A 16669-nucleotide genomic window follows, 5' to 3' on the forward strand; every position below is an offset into this window, starting at 1 on the left:
CCTGTCTGTTGATAATAGACACCTTTGGGTCAGGAGACAGGAATCAGGCAGGAGGGAGATTCAGGGTAATTTAATTTTATACATGTACAGTTCTATATTGCTTGAAATTCTATAAACAGAAAAATTTATTGATGAAAATTTGAAAACACAAAATACTTTCACAGATAAAGTAGTTATGGTTTTATTGTTTTAGAAATGTATTCAAAGAATACTGATTCATACAGAAAATAATCTGATTACAATTTTTGACACTGGATCTGTACATGTAAGTGTGTGTCAGTGTGGGTTTCTCTGGCTGAAACTTGATAATATCTGTGTGCTTCCATGTCTCAAGTTCTATCACCTTATGTATTCATGGGCTGTGGATCCTTGTTATTTGGATTCAAAATCCTTGATGGGTCCCTTTTTAAGTTTGTGAGCTTACGCAAAGTACTTAACCTCTTAGTTTCTTATCTATTTCATCTGTACAATAGGGATGAAAATGTCACATAATAGTTTTATGAATAAATGTTGCCTGGGCCAAAACAAATGTTACCTAATTTTGATATTGTGATATGTTTAAAGGCCACTAGTATTTTTGCAAGCATAATCATTAGTTGATTTATATCAGTTTCAGGTGTACAACATAGTGATTCAACATTTTTATAGATTATACTCCATTTAAAGTTATCATAAAATAATGGCTATGTTTCCCTGTGCTGTACAATATACCCTCGTAGCTTTTTTATTGTATACATGGTATTTTGTACCTCTTAACTCCCTACCCCTATCTTGCCCCTCCTCCCTTCCCTCTGCCCACTTAGTGAGCAAAATTGGGCACCACTGTGCTATAAGGTAATGGTTACCCACTGGTAACCACTAGTTTGTTCTCTGTATCTGTGAGTCTGTTTCTTTTTTGTTAAATTCACTAGTTCATTTTATAGTTTAGATTCCATACATAAGTGATATCATACAGTATTTGTCTTTGTCTAATTTATGTTGATAAGCATAATATGTTCCGAGTCCATCTATGTTGTTGCAAATGGCAAAATTTCATTATTTTTTATGGCTGAATGACATTCCATTATATATATATATACCACATCTTCAATAACCATTCATCTGTTGATGGACACTTAGGTTGCTTCCATATCTTGACTATTATAAATAAGGCTGCTATGAACATTGGGGTGCATGTATCTTTTCCAATGTGTTTTTGTTTTCTTTGGAAATAGACCCAGGAGTGGAATTGCTAGATCATATGGGAGTTCTATTTTTAGCTTTCTGAGGAGCCTCCATACTGCTTTCCATAGTGTCTGCACCAATTTACATTCTCAACAACAGTGTACAAGTGTTCCCTTTTCTTTACATCCTTGCCATTTGTTATTTGTAGAATTTTTGATGATAGCCATTCTGACAAGTGTGAGGTGATATCTCATTGTGGTTTTGATGTTCATTTCTCTGATGATTAGCAATGTTGAGCATCTTTCCATGACCTGTTGGCTATCTGTCTTCTTTGGAAACATGTCTATTCAGTTCTTCTGCCCATTTTGTAATTAGTTTGTTTGGTTTTTTTGCTATTGAGTTGTATGAGCTGTTTATATGTTTTGGATATTAACCCTTTATTGGTCATATCATTTGCAAATATTTTTCTCCCACTCAGTAGGTTATCTTTTTGTCAAACTGTGTTTTGATGCATCACCAAACTAATCAGATTCAAGGGTTTTGCTCAAAGTATCCATGACTATGAATGAAAGCATCTTAATTCTGACCTCAATTACTATAGTTTGTTACCTATTAGCAAACACGTTGTAATGCAGATTTTAATTGTAATGATTTAAAAGGAAACTCTGTAATTTGAGAACATAAATTATTTTTGAGAAACGTGTATTTCTACTTGGTTTGGCCAATGATATTCTTACAGCTGTTAATTCATTTCCATTGAGAAATGATATATAGCTTTTCTTTTCTGTTAAAAGCCATATCTGGGTGATATGGGTTTTTTTTGGTGTGTGTGTGGGTCTATAGGTATAATTTGCTACAAATTGTAACAATTTAAAATTATTATAAATTGGAGGAATAGTCTCCCGTGATCTGAAACTATTATATAGTTCAGCAAAGAAATCACTAGTCATTGAAAAACTAGTGAACATAGTAGTTTCCAACATACATCTTTATTGTTTCCCTTTTATAAAACTAATTAACATAAACAAAATACCAATCAGCATTCATGTAGGAATTATACTTGTTCATCACTGTCTGTTTATGGATACAAACATTGCACCAAAATCAATGAAAGCCTTTGGTGAGAATCAATTGGCTATATGAATTTATAATAAAGAAGATTTTATATTGTATTATTTGTAAATAGCGTGCTGCATATCTTTTTATCAATGAATTTATAATACGTATATGAGTGTGTGTGTACATGCATGCACATAGTTTATCAGAGAACATATTGTTAAGCTAAACACACCACTGTGTATCTAAATGCTATAATTTCAAATAATCTAGCCTAAAATACCTCCCTCTTACCTATTCTAGGCCTCAAATTACTCCACTAAAGATTATCCCATTAGCTTAAAATGTTGAGTCCTTTCAAAAGACAACTATTTCTCAACAGGGTATTGATGGAAGCTCAATTATATATACTTTTTTTAAACATCTTTATTGGAGTATAATTACTTTACAATGGTGTGTTAGTTTCTGCTTTATAACAAAGTGAATCAGTTATACATATGCATATGTCCCCATATCTCTTCCCTCTTGTGTCTTCCTCCCTCCCACCCTCCCTATCCCACCCCTCTAGGTGGTCACAAAGCACCGAGCTGATCTCCTTGTTCTATGCGGCTGCTTCCCACTAGCTATGCAACTCAATATCAAAAAAACAAACAACCCAATCCAAAAATGGGCAGATGACCTAAATAGACATTTCTCCAAAGAAGATATACAGATTGCCAACAAACACATGAAAGAATGCTCAACATCATTAATCATTAAGGAAATGTAAATCAAAACTACAATAAGATATCATCTCACACTGGTCAAAATGGCCATCATCAAAAAATCTACAAAAACTAAATGCTGGAGAGGGTGTGGAGGAAAGGGAACCCTCTTGCACTGTTGGTGGGAATGTAAATTGATACAGCCACTATGGAGAACAGTATGGAGGTTTCTTAAAAAACTAAAACTAGAACTACCATACGACCCAGCAATCCCACTACTGGGCATATACCCTGAGAAAACCATAATTCAAAAAGAGTCATGCACCAAAATGTTCATTGAAGCTCTATTTACAACAGCCAGGACATGGAGGCAACCTAAGTGTCCAGCAACAGATGAATGGATAAAGAAGATGTGGCACATATATACAATGGAATATTACTCAGCCATAAAAAGAAACGAAACTGAGTTATTTGTAGTGAGGTGGATGAACGTAGAGTCTGTCAAACAGAGTGAAGTATGTCAGAAAGATAAAAACAACTATCGTATGCTATCACATATATATGGAACCTAAAAAAATAATGGTCATGAAGAACCTAGGGGCAAGATGGGAATAAAGACACAGACCTACTAGAGAATGGACTTGAGGATACGGGGAGGGGGAAGGGTAAGCTGGGACAAAATGAGAGAGTGGCATGGGTGATATGGTTTTAAAACAGTGGAAATAAAAACAAAACTTGTCTCAAATCGTCACAGTAAATTGAAACTAGCTTTTATATTGTTTTCAGTTGTCAGCAAGGGAAACCATAAAGTTAACTATGTATGTCAGTGTTTTGTAGTGTTGCTGTTATTTGCAATTTCCCTCCATCCTTGAATGTATTTTCCACATTGTGTAAACTGAGTGTGAATTCCTGTTATGGTTGTAAACAAAGCCCATAAAATTATATCCAATAAATAAAGCAAGGCCTGGTGAATCAGTAGGAAGAGCAAAGGCCTCGGGTTCAGAAGACGTGGGTTCCAGTCTGGAATCAGCCAATGAGTAGGAGCATGACATGGGGCAGTGTGGGACATTAAGGTCCCAAACCTCAGGTTCCCCATCCCGGGAGTGAGGATTCTCCCCCTCATAGGGTCCTTGTCAGGATTTACTGAAATCACAAGACTGTGTAGGTCACAAAAGTGCCTTAGTCTCAGCCAGGCCTGAAATCTAAGGCTCGGTTTCCTTATCAGTAAAGAATGAATCACAATATGGAGTTTGTAGTTATGTCAAAAGGATTAAGTGTTATGTGTAGATTAAAAGATAAGCCAGTGTCCTGTTATGCGCATAATTAATGAGAATATAAAAATGATGATATCTCATCAGGGGTTAAAGGAACATTTTGCTTCCTTCCTTAATTTCTTTTTTTACTGTTTTCCAAGTTCATTTAAATATTTTGAAATATATTTAAGAGTATTCCACACAGCAAATTATTCAAAACCTTTCAAATCTGCAATTTTACCTCTGGAAGTTTCATTTGGTCTTTGCCATGCAAAACTATGCCTGCTAAAAATCACAGACTCTCGTTGTAGTACTCTTATGGGCTCTTGTAGAGGAAGGAAGATTAATCCACAGCCTGCTCAGCTTCTCTGAACTACACGTTCCGATTGCTGTCTGTGGAAGAACTCTGCATTTCCGTTGCTGAACTGACCTGTGTCCCTAGCATCCCTCTCGAAAGTGGCAGAGAGAATCTGAGGCAACTCTTCAGACAAGATATTTGAAAATTTCAGCATCTTAAGTCCACTGTGTGATGCTACAGCCTATGAAACATTGTGAGGTCACAGTCTTTGGTCCCCTTTCACATGGAACATGTGTCTGGAGATGGTAAAGGTGGTGGAGCTACTACTAGATGCCTAGTGGTAATCACACCAGTAGGGTATGTCTGAGACTTCTCATGTGAAGTGAAGTTTAAGCTGAGATCTGAGCCTAAGGAGGCTTTAGCCAGCAGAAGAGGAGAGAGTGGAGACTAGCCAGATATAACAGGAAGGAAATACCCTATAACCTGGTTCATCCCTTTGGAAAATCCAGAGTGCAAATCCCTTACCCAGAAGTTTGTCACGCTGGGAGAAACTTTGTGAAACTTAACAGGACAGTTGTAGAAAGTATCTGGACTCCTTCTGCCCTCCTTGCTCCCACCTCAGGCCTTTACTGACCACCAGCCCTCTAAGAGTCCTATATTATTATTATGATTTCTATCTGTGAAACCATAGAGAAGAAGAAAATTGTTAGGTAAAGGAATTTGAGCATGATTTTATTTCACATGTTCTTCCACCACTCGCAATGCAAGGTAACTTTTAGTAGATTTTTCTTTCCCTTTCCCAAATAACATTTTTCACTGGAGAAAATTCAGAAGTTGGAGGTCTGTGCCACCTGGTGAGCATATCTGGAATGGCAGCTTGGATGTCGCATAGCAGGAAGCCTTGGCAGGAGGAAGGGAGAAAGGTGCCCATTGGATGGTAATATCTGGAAGATTTTGTGGCGAATGAAGCATTAAGGGTGAGTTAGAGCCCAGGTACATTAAGTCTAGTGGCAAGAATTTTCTTCAGCCCCTTCCTCCCAATAGTGACAGGAAACGTTTATATGTATAATTGAGAGACAAGGGTAATGTGAAAAAATATATAGATTTATATATAAACAGAGTTAAGTCACATACATAATTTCTTTGCAATGAAATTCCCAGCTAGGTATATACTATAGTGTTATAAAAATTTGCATCATTTATTCTTCTGATTTCAAATTAATATCTTTCTTTCCAAAACTAATGAAATGCAGGAATGTGTATATGCTAGAGAAAATATTTTTCTATTTGTTTTCATCTTTTTACAAAGCAAGATGTATATTGTTGGTAATTTAGTTTATATTTCCCGGATGTATTTCTCTGTGTACAGTACTATATAAGTAAGTTTACATGAATATACTTATTCTTCCAAAATTTACTCACAATGTGTATACATACTATGTATACATATGTTATATGTGTATGCTTATGTGCATATGCATATGTAAATATATGTACCCATACATACATGCATATATAATTGTTTTTGTATTTGTTTAATCTTTATATGTTTGTGATTCATAGTTGTTATTTAAATTTTTTAATAGACTTTAAATGATGTTCTTTTACTAATCAGATATATTTATATAATATAATGTAAACATTTGGCTATAAAATATGTTCCAAACACTTTCCCAATAATTCGCATTCCTTTATATGTGACATTTCTGTTTGGGAGACATGGACTTTTTCTAACTTTCCTTCAATTTCTCTAATTAAGTTTGTGACAGAGTTAAACGCTTTTCTTGGGTCACGTATATCGTTTTGGTTGTCGTAGTGTCAATGCCACGCTGATAGGGTACTCAAACAGCCCTCTCCCCCATGTCTTGATCTTGAAGGGGATGTAGATGAAATCTACTCCCTTGAGCCTGGAGGCCTGGATATGGGGCTACAGAGATTGAACTGTCCTGAGGAATTTGTGTGGGGCTCAGGTTGAAGCAGAGGAAATTAACCTCTATGGAGGGAAGGAAATGATCATTTACGGAATTATTTTAGGCCAGAGGCACTTTACATGGTGTCTCCTATAAGCAAACAAATATTCAAATATTTTCCCCAGTATTCACCAATGTAGAATTTGGTCTAAAGCTCTTTTCCATTTTGCCCTGAAGCCATCAAGGCTTTGAATCTAGAATTCCCAGTGGGCTAGTATTTGATGCAACCCTATGTATTACTCATTTTTTTCTGTCATAGCTGTGTTATTTTTAAATTTTAAAAATCCATGAAAATTAAAGCAATTTCTGTACTGTCAAAAGAAAAAAAATTAAAAGTTTGAAAAGCTTGGAGACAACATTTCAAACAGGATTACAGATTTTGTGCTCATGTGCAAGAACAAACAGGATTTCTATTAATCAGCAGAGAAAGGAACAAAAGATAACCACAAATAATTCAATTCATCTAAAAATAAAAATGCTTCTTCAGTAAAGATCTGGAAAGATGCCAAACCATTAACTGAAGAAGCAAAAATCGAAAGATGTCATAATAAATGAAAAAAACAATTTGCATAAAATTGCTTATGAAATTGAAATTATTTATTTATTTATTTGTTTGTTTGTTTGTTTATTTATTTTTGCACCTTGCAGCATGCGGGATCTTACTTCCCCAAGCAGGGATCGAACCTGTGTCTCCTGCATTGGCAGTGCAGCGTCTTAACCACTGGACCGCCAGGGAAGTCCCTGTAATGGCAAAATTTAAAAAGAATATGTACAGAACTGCATAACTACACAAATGTTTTAAGTTAGGTATTCATGTCACCTAAAGAGAAACACATCTGGAAAATGTGCACCAATCCTTTTACTTTACATTGGATATCTTGGGTATCTATGACTCATGGTAAGGGGATCACGTAGATGGAAGGTGCAGAATGATTTTTATTTTCTAAGTATACATTTTTAACGTTTAAGATTCTGTGATTAGGCTAATCTGTCAAGAGGAACACTTGAAAGGATCTAATAATCGACTAACAAAAAAAGTTCACGTATATTTACCATGTTATCAAAGAGTTCACATGATACTGTTTCATAAAAAGTCATCATTTTCAACTTTTGACTTGACAGTGTATCTGTGTATTCATATGCATTTCTGTCTTACATTTCCCTCACCTCAGATGTTCACACTCTCATGTGCAGATTTTTCTTCACCTCGCTCAGGCATTGGACTTCAGGGCATAGAGATCTAGGAAGGGAAGGAGGGCAAGTGGTGGAAAATTCCAGAAGGTATTGGAAAATTCCACAAAGTTCTGGCTCATAAACTGGAGCCCAGGCTCCTCCCTCCTTCCCTCTTTACAAATCCCTCTGATTTGAGACTTTCAGAGCTACAGTTGTGGTTCTAGCCACTAGGGGATATCTGCCTAAAGTAACTACATTTTTTTTAAAAAAAGGAGAGGCTACGCATTTTTGTTTGTTCTTTGTTCTCACTGTCATTACAGTGATCCACCAAACTCTGTTTGATATTTCCTTTATATTTTCAAGTGTCTTTTGTTGTTGTTTTGGTATTATCTCTCTGGAATGGGTTAGAGTTAATTCTAGCCATTTGATTATTTTTAGACTATTCAGTTACTTTGTGTAAACTTCAGAAAATCCCCTATACTGCACCAAGAATTTAGTAAAGCTATGCATGGAGAAGTCATCTTCCATTCCATAGAGCTCAATTCCAGTCTCTGTTTCTCTAGGTAGCATCTGAATGACCCTAGACAAGCTCCAGCACCTCAGTAAGCCTCAGCAACCTTGGAAAGTTGGTGATTCTGATATCAGAGTCCCCTTGTGAGGAATTCATGAAAGAACAGAGGCAATGTAGCAAGTACAGTGTCTGGCCTACAGCCGGCACACAGAGTTATCTGGGTTTGCAGAATGAAGGAACACAATGTAGTGTAGCTGATCCAGAGTCTGGCATACAGAGCTCCTTGTGTTTGTAACCAGAAGTATCAAGGTCCCCTAAGCCTCCTGATTCCAGATGGCCTCCTCTGCAAGGGTGATACAGTTGGAAAGAGTTCCCTGAGTGTTAGGTTGGTAGCAAACTCAGGGGGCAGTAATTACAGGACGTTAAGTCTCCTCTGGCTCCCAGGGCTCTCCTCCTCTATGCCCTTGGGGAAGGGACTTCCTGTTAGGACTCCATCTTGTTTGTGTGGCTCTGACAAAGTGGTTTGGGGCTTGCACTCTCCTTCTTCGGAAGCCCTTCCTGATATTCTCCAAACCTCCAGCTCCAGACCCACAGATTCTCTTCACGAGCAGCCTGTGAGGAGGGTGGTGACAGATCACTGCCTTCAGGCCACCCCATGGGTGAGTTGATTAGCATGAGACCTTTTCCTCAGATCTCCATAGGGCAGGAGGGGTTCTGGGTTTCCTCCCTAACCCCAACGCACAGGACCCCAACCAGCTGACCCCCCTTTAGAGAAGGGGTGGAGAAGGCCCAGGCTGACTAGTTTCCACTCTCTTGAGGAAATGGTCTCTGACACTCCCATCCTGATTCCACATGGAAAACCTCCCCTCCTATGGAAATGGCCATAGCTGAGGTGAATTTTTTCCCCTGGTTAGGGAAAAGGCCTGATTCATGTGACCTAGGGCTTGGAGAGTGGAAATGGTCCCCTAGGCGGAGGATGGGGTTAGTATAAGCTAATATTCTTTGGATTAATAATAGAGGTGGGAGAGGGGAAGAAAACCCACTATTACCCTTGAATCTTACTTTAACTAGGCAGGGTAAATTGTATTAGCCCAGAAAAGGTTCTTGAGGCTGGCTTTATTGCCCAACATATGATCTATTCTGGAATGTTTGAGGAGTAGTTGCTATGTGAATTGTTCTATGTCAATTAAATACATTTGTTAATTGATTTAAGTCACATTTTAGAATCTCCTCCCTCTAGCTGAGTTTTTCTCTGCCACTTTATTGGTCACTCAGTGAGCTGTGTTAAAATTTCCCACTGTGACTGTGGATTTCTCCATTTGCTGTTTATTTCTGTCAGTATTTGCTTTGCATATTTTGGCTTTGCCTTAAGACATGCATACAGATTCAGAATTTTGTATTAATATCTTGTTATTGCAATGCACCTGTTATCATAAGGAAATCTCCCTCTTTCTCTTATAATGTTTTTTTCTTTAAAGTGTACCTTTTCTTTTACTAATGTGGTTATACCAGCTTTCTTTAGGTTAATGTGGAGAAGGTATACATTTTGCCATTTTTTCATTTTCAGACTTTCCTGATGATTAAATTTTGCATGTGTCTCTTTTAAGGAGCATTTGATGGAAGGTTTCTTGTCCAGTCTGATAATATCTGTCTTTCTATTTGGAATATTTAGCCTGAAACTTTTTAGGTAAAAATAGATGTAATTTGGTTTATGTTTATCATGTTACTGTATATTTATTTTTGCCTCTTCTAAGTTCCTTTTCCTTTCCTTTCCTTTGAAAGGGTTAATATTTTGTAACTGTTAAATTGTCACCTCATGTGGCTATCTAGTTAAACATTCTTTTGCCATTCTGGTGGTGCTTACCCTTAAGATTACAATGTACATTTTTGCCTTGTCACTGTCTCATATTAGTTAATTATCTCTTTAGAACTCCTCAGAAAATTATGGGACCTTGAGACACTTTGATTCCATACACTCCCTCCAAATTTATTGTCATGCATTTTCATTCTCTATATATTTAAATCCCCAGAATAAATTACTATCATTGTGTTATATAATCAACACTCATTTAAATTTGCCTACATATTCACAAATGTCATTTGTCTTTCTTTCCTGTATCTATGCGCCTCCAGGTGGGATGATATTTCTTCTGCCCAAGAAAGAGCTTATAATATTTCTTTTAGTTTGAGTCTTCTGGTCACAAATTTTCCAAGTTTTTGTTACAGGATGATGAAATGAATGCCTTTTCTTTAAGAATGTTTTTCTTTAAAGCATACTTTTTCTCCAGTTACAATAATACTGTTACACTGAGTTGATATCTTGTTACTTTTGGAAACTTCTCAACCAAGATCTCTTCAAATACCACTTCTCCACTGTTCCCTCCCGTTCTTTCCGGGACTCACATTAACCATGTGTTAGGTATGTTCACTGCATCTCCTTTAATTATCTCCCCCTTGCTTTTGGTATTCTCCATGTTATGTCCCTCCAGGCTCCATTCTGGATCTTTTCATTGGACCTATTCTTCATATCTCTAATTCTTCCATCAGGCAGGGAGATCACCTTTGACCCTTGAACCAACACGCCAGGCTAGATTTCAGGGTAGGTTTTATTGTCCCCCAAGAGCAGAGCAGAGAAGAGAGTTAGAGATGAAAAGTCACTTGTCCCAGGTCACATAACCTGAACCAAGCAGAGCAGGGACTAACAACACAGACTAAACCCTGGGTCCAGACCCTTTCCTCTGTGCTTGTTTTCTTCTTGGCTGTGAATGCTGCCTACCTCTCATTTCCTGAGAAGCAGAAACACAGTGAAGTCTCTCAGCCTTTTTTTTTTCTTCCTAACTATGATAATTTCCTATTTAGATTTTAAAGTTGGTGGTGTTTCTTCATTAGCCGTGATATTTACCCAGGAATTTTTCTGGTACTGAGACCATTGATGTGATATTCTCAATTTCAGGGTACAATAAGCAAGTAACCTCCTTACAAAGAAGAGCCAGATGCTGGCGTATTTACCAAAGGAGGTATAACAATTGGTCTGAACAAGTCAGGTCTGGTATTCATCCTTCATCCCAGCAGCAGCAAGATAGAGAATCACTAAGAAGTGATGCTCACGTGGACACCCAAGCAAGATAGTAAGTGACGAGGCAGCATGGCTGACCAGTATCAACCAGTGAAAAACAAAACCTTGTAGTTAAATATGTCATTCTTCTCTCTAACCTGGAAGAGTGAGGAATGATGGGATCAGGTTAACGGTTGAGCAGTCTTTATTGTAGCTCTGCTATCATTGGGGAAAATGTAGAGAAGACTTCCCAAGACTATACAGACCACTTTCTTCTCTCCACTTCCCCACAGTGCTCCCTATGCCATTCCATCCTGTCATCGGAGAGGCAATTTTCAGGAACAAGACGAAACCCATGTTAACAAGGAGACAGAGCAAAAGCCTCCAGAGAGAAGAATGGAGAGAAACAGGCAGGATGAGACCTTGGGGAGCTGGTTCAAGATCAGAGTGAGTGTGCTGGCTAAATGGACCTAACATGTAGAAGAAGATGACAGAGAGAGTCATGTTGGGCACGTGTAGAGATGCTGGGAACTTTTCTCTCGTGGCAGTGGAGTTGGTAATCTGTCTTGTTATTACTAGGAGTTAACTTCCTAGATCATGTGAGGGCAGGTTCAGAGAAGCAATATAAAGGGAGCAGACTGACTGCAGGGAGCATGGGAGAGGCTGTCTAAAAGCAAAGGAGGAAACTACTGCCAAGGAGATGGAGCAACTCCACACCAGAAGACGCAGTTTGGCTCAAGCTGAGTGTGGGAGGAGGTTGAGTCTCTGGGGTCCTCGTCAGAGGGGCGGGCCAGGTCTGCCTTAGGTAAGATCTCTTAGAACTTTATAAAAGTAAGTACATGTGAAAGATATGAAGTCGATTATTTCAGGAAAAGTATTTAAATGGAAAGAAAGGGTATTTAGGAAGTCCATGTCTGGTGTAAAAGTTAGCGATAACAGATATTGTCCTATCTTAAGAAATTACCTAAAGCCTGAAAAAAGGTCCTAAAGCAAGACACAGCTGGGTCTTATCTTAACCTTGGATTCCATTGTATCACTTTTCTTTCCCCAATTATTTCTTTGGCTCCTAGATTCCCTTCGGTATTAACTATGATGAGAAGTGGCTGCTGAATTTGATTCAGAAGCAATGCAGTGTCCCCTTCACCCCAGTCGAAGTAAGAGAGGACATTGAGGCCGATGAGAGGAAACGGGGTAGATGGCAGGCCCAGATGAGAAATGGCTCTGGTCTCATATTATGCTTCTCTTGTCACTCTCCCTACAGTTTCACTATGAGAAAATGCAGGCCCAGTTCTTCGTTGAGAATGCCAACATTGCCTTCGCACTGAAGAATGTCAACGGCAAGATTTACAATGAGGCTAATGAAAGGGTATGTATCAAGGGCATGAGCAGGGCTAGCTGGGGGCAAGAGGGCAGGACAGGGGCATGGTCTTGCTTGATCCCAGGGCTCAGATTTCCTGGAGCTTACCCAGCCCCTCTTGTGTTCTCAACAGATATCTATCTTTGTTGATCCCTGTGATGCACCCCACTCTGTGCTGAAGGAGCTGAGGTCAGAAAAGGTGGAGCAGATAAAGGTAATGCAGACTCAACACAACCTGTGCACTCACAGCCAGACCCACCTATTGCCCCCGATCACCACCTCAGCCTCAGGCCCCTGAACCCCATCCCTAACTCTGCAGCTGCCTGTGAAGGAACAATATGATGCCTCCCAGCAATCTCTTGACATCCAGAGAGTCCGCTCTGACCCTGGTATGGCTACAGCAGTAATTGTAGAGCAGGTGAGGGCAGAGGGGTCTGGCTGGAAAGGATACTCAGGAATGGTAACTCGGGGAGGGGTTGGTGCTGGAGCTGTACCAGCCAGGAGCCTCTCAGCCCCCGTTTCCCTCCTCCTGTCTTCCTGGAGACTTGATGACCCCTGATACTGGAATGGCACGAAACCCTAGAACTGGCATGGCCGCCTCCCTGCAGATCCATCCAGGGAATATGCCCAAGGTGAGGACCTTAGACCCGATGTTGGAGCAGGTGGTGATGGTGGGAGAGATTAGGTAGAAGAGGCAGATTTGTCTCAGGTATCCCCTGCTGGGGTCCTCACTCTAACTCTTTCCTCATCATAGCTTTTGGCCTTGGACCTGAGCAATAAGAAACCCTACCAGCTGCACAGCCTGTCCAACACTATGCCGAATGCTTCCAACACCAAGAACTTGAACCTCTCCAACACTGAGGTGAGGTGTGGTACCCAGATCCGTCTTTGAAGGGAAGGTGGGAAGGCTCATGTGGTGGTGACAGAGGAAGGGAAATGGATTTGTAGGAAAAGGAAGCGACTAGGGGTGCACGGCCATCCTGGCTCTGTTTCTCTGGCCCATGTGGTTCCTCCTCATAATCACAGGTGAAGTCTGCAGGGGAGATGGACAAGGGTGAGCGGCTGGAGCCAGAAGGGATGTGTGCAGACAGAAACCCCCTGTGCACCACCTTCCCTGATATGTCAACCAACATAAGGTCAGATGCATCCTCTGTTACCCGGTGGCAGCCTGAGCTACTCCCGAAAGTGCCCGTTTGCAAGGGGCAGCTGACGTGGACCTCAGGGAGGACTACAGGCCCTATGCTCTCCTCTCTGCATCACAAAGCTGCCAAAGTTTCAACCAGCACCCAGTGGGCCCCCAGCCCAACATGTGCATATTTTACATTCTTACGTGCTGTGTCTGAGCCATTCTGGGGCAGGTGAAGAGCTGCAAATGGGGCGCCATTTCTCCTTTCTCCTCTCTTCTTCCCTTACCCCCACCACGGAAGAGCTTCTTTCCCTTCCCTTTGTTTTCTCTCTCTCTCTTGTGTCTAGGCCCATATCTCTCTCTCATCTATCCCCTCGTACCTTCACTCCCTTTCTGTCTTCATCCCCCTCCATCTCCCTCCCTGAGCCCCACCTCACTCACCTCCCTGCCCCAGCACCCTGGGCCATCCAAGGGGGAAGTCCAGGTCTTGGTCCAGGTCTTGGCAGATGCCATTTCCCCTTTCTCCTCTCTTCTTCCCTTACCCCCACCACGGGAGAGCTTCTTTCCCTTCCCTTTGTTTTCTCTCTCTCCCTTGTGTCTAGGCCCATATGTCTCTCTCATCTATCCCCTCGTACCTTCACTCCCTTTCTGTCTTCATCCCCCTCCATCTCCCTCCCTGAGCCCCACCTCACTCACCTCCCTACTGTGTCTGAGCCATTCTGGGGCAGGTGAAGAGCTGCAAATGGGGCGCCATTTCCCCTTTCTCCTCTCTTCTTCCGTTACCCCCACCACGGGAGAGCTTCTTCCCCTTCCCTTTGTTTTCTCTCTCTCCCTTGTGTCTAGGCCCATATGTCTCTCTCATCTATCCCCTCGTACCTTCACTCCCTTTCTGTCTTCATCCCCCTCCATCTCCCTCCCTGAGCCCCACCTCACTCACCTCCCTGCCCCAGCACCCTGGGCCATCCAAGGGGGAAGTCCAGGTCTTGGTCCAGGTCTTGGCAGAGTGCTGGACCGCCAGTGAGGTAGCAGAGCCTCGGGCACACACCCCATTCCCTCTTCTCTCCACAGCCTTCAGTGGGGCCCTGGAGGAAGGAAGGGAGGGGAAGGAAGCCCTGAAGCATGGGTTTGAAATGCTGGTCCCAGTGGCACTGGAGAAGAGAGTCCAGGCAGTCTGTGGGGGAGCTACCCAGGGGAAGGAGAGGAAGGGAGGGAGGGAGGTGGGGAGGGAGGTAGGGCCTGCTCTCCCTCTGTGTCAGTCAATGGGGGACGTGTTCAGGGCCCTGGAAGCCTGGGACGCTGTGGTGTGGGTGTACTTGCTCCCATGAGGAGGAGGGTCACCTCCACAGTTTCACTGACTTTTCTGTTTTGTCTTGATTTTGGCAGCTCCATCCTGGAATTGTTCCCCAAGTTACTAACCTTGGTAAGTGTATTCCTTGTTCACTGACTCCTCTAACTGGCACTGACAGCACCCACAAACTATCCTGAACCCCATTAGGTCTTGCCCCAGTTACAGTTTTGAAACTGACCCTTCAAAGTCCTGGGCGGAAGGGGATGGTACAGTCCCTGTGGGAACCTGACAAACGCTCTGGATCTTCTACAAGCACATTCTTCATAGGCTTTGGGGAATCCACGGTGATGATCCAAACTGTAGTCCTGCCCATGGAATTTCCAGGGCCCTTTCACCACTGACCTCTGACCCTCACCCTCTCTTGGGCCCATCCTTTTCCCTGATCATCCAGCACCACCTCCTGGTCTGCACTGCTGACATCCTCTTCTCTTCCCCAGGATGACCAGGAGACATCCCCACTGGCTAAGTGTGGTATTGAAGCCTGCAAGCGCTTACCAACCTGCAAGGTGAGGACGGAGGATCAAGCCGGGTTTTAAGTGGTGCCTGAGAAGGGGGTGTCAGCCATGGTCCTGAGGACTGTTTTGATTCCAGGGAAGCTACTTTGGTTCTGATGAGCTGAAAAGCCTAGTCCTGCAATTCCTGAAGCAGTAAGTACCTCAGGGAAGCTGAGCAAGGGGGGAAGGGCTAGGACAGGTGAGGCCACCTAAGCACAGGTCTGCTCAGGGGAGTTTTCAAGTCCATTTGAGGTCCAGACCACAGAGATAGACTGTCTTCATTGCTCCTCCTTAGGTACTACTTGATCCATGACTATGGAGACAGACAGGTTCTCGCGGGTGCTTATCACGAGGAGGCCTGCTTCTCCCTGACGATTCCATTCCACCCCAAGGACCCAGCCCCGTGAGTATCACGGCACAGGCTGTGCTCCCAGGCCATGTGGCTCCCCAGCAGACACAGGCCAGCTGCTGCAAACACCCACCACCCACTGTTGCTCTTTGTCTCCTAGAAGCAGCTTGTGCGAGTATTTCAAGGACAGCTAGCTCCTGCAATCACCCACCACCCACTGTTGCTCTCTGTCTCCTAGAAGCAGCTTGTGCGAGTATTTCAAGGACAGCAGAAATATGAAGAAGCTCAAGGACCCCTGTGAGTGTGTGATGGGAAGACTGGGTGGGAAAGGGCGGTGAAGGGGTCAATCATAGGGCCCAGGGCGTGGCAGCCCCTGACCTTCGCTCGCTTCCCCTCCCCTCACAGACCTGCGGGTCCAGCTGCTGAAGCACACAAAACGTGTCATTGTGCACACCCTCTGTGTGTTGCCCAAGACTCAGCATGACTTCAGCTCCTTCGTGGTGGACACGTGGTTCCAGACGGTGAGCGCCTGCTTCTTCCCTAGGGTGGGCCCAGGAAGCCGCAGGTGGGTGGGAGGTGGAGGTGGTGACTGGGCGCCTGGGCACTTCCCTTTCAGGAAACAATGCTCTGCTTCTCCGTCAGCGGGGTGTTCAAGGAAGGTGAGTGTGTGTAAACCCCAAGCGCAGATGCCCCACTGCTGCCTCACCCTGGCCAGGCTCACACCCAGAACCACTCAGCTTCCCTGACCCCTTCCCTTCCCTTCGCTTTCTTTCCCCTTCTGTTCCCTTCCCTCCCCTCCCCTCCCCTACCC

General features: G+C 42.4%; 1 protein-coding gene across 1 annotated transcript in view; it reads left to right on the plus strand.

Annotated features, from left to right (window-relative positions):
- The first annotated feature begins 5236 nt into the window (after window positions 1-5236).
- Window positions 5237-16669, plus strand: part of NXF3 (nuclear RNA export factor 3) — a 13588-nt gene continuing 2155 nt past the window's right edge. Inside the window, exons 1-17 of the mRNA XM_024746910.1 lie at window positions 5237-5243; window positions 11083-11257; window positions 11478-11631; window positions 12255-12338; window positions 12446-12550; window positions 12675-12755; window positions 12861-12930; window positions 13085-13173; window positions 13296-13403; window positions 13568-13677; window positions 15051-15087; window positions 15453-15521; window positions 15607-15662; window positions 15805-15912; window positions 16097-16155; window positions 16264-16379; window positions 16475-16517. Of these exons, the coding sequence (XP_024602678.1) occupies window positions 5237-5243; window positions 11083-11257; window positions 11478-11631; window positions 12255-12338; window positions 12446-12550; window positions 12675-12755; window positions 12861-12930; window positions 13085-13173; window positions 13296-13403; window positions 13568-13677; window positions 15051-15087; window positions 15453-15521; window positions 15607-15662; window positions 15805-15912; window positions 16097-16155; window positions 16264-16379; window positions 16475-16517 (1471 nt within the window). The remainder of the gene's footprint in view (window positions 5244-11082; window positions 11258-11477; window positions 11632-12254; window positions 12339-12445; window positions 12551-12674; window positions 12756-12860; window positions 12931-13084; window positions 13174-13295; window positions 13404-13567; window positions 13678-15050; window positions 15088-15452; window positions 15522-15606; window positions 15663-15804; window positions 15913-16096; window positions 16156-16263; window positions 16380-16474; window positions 16518-16669) is intronic.

This window comes from Neophocaena asiaeorientalis, unplaced genomic scaffold (genome assembly GCF_003031525.2).
Source record: "Neophocaena asiaeorientalis asiaeorientalis breed wild unplaced genomic scaffold, Neophocaena_asiaeorientalis_V1.1 scaffold551, whole genome shotgun sequence".
Classification (NCBI taxonomy): domain Eukaryota; kingdom Metazoa; phylum Chordata; class Mammalia; order Artiodactyla; family Phocoenidae; genus Neophocaena; species Neophocaena asiaeorientalis.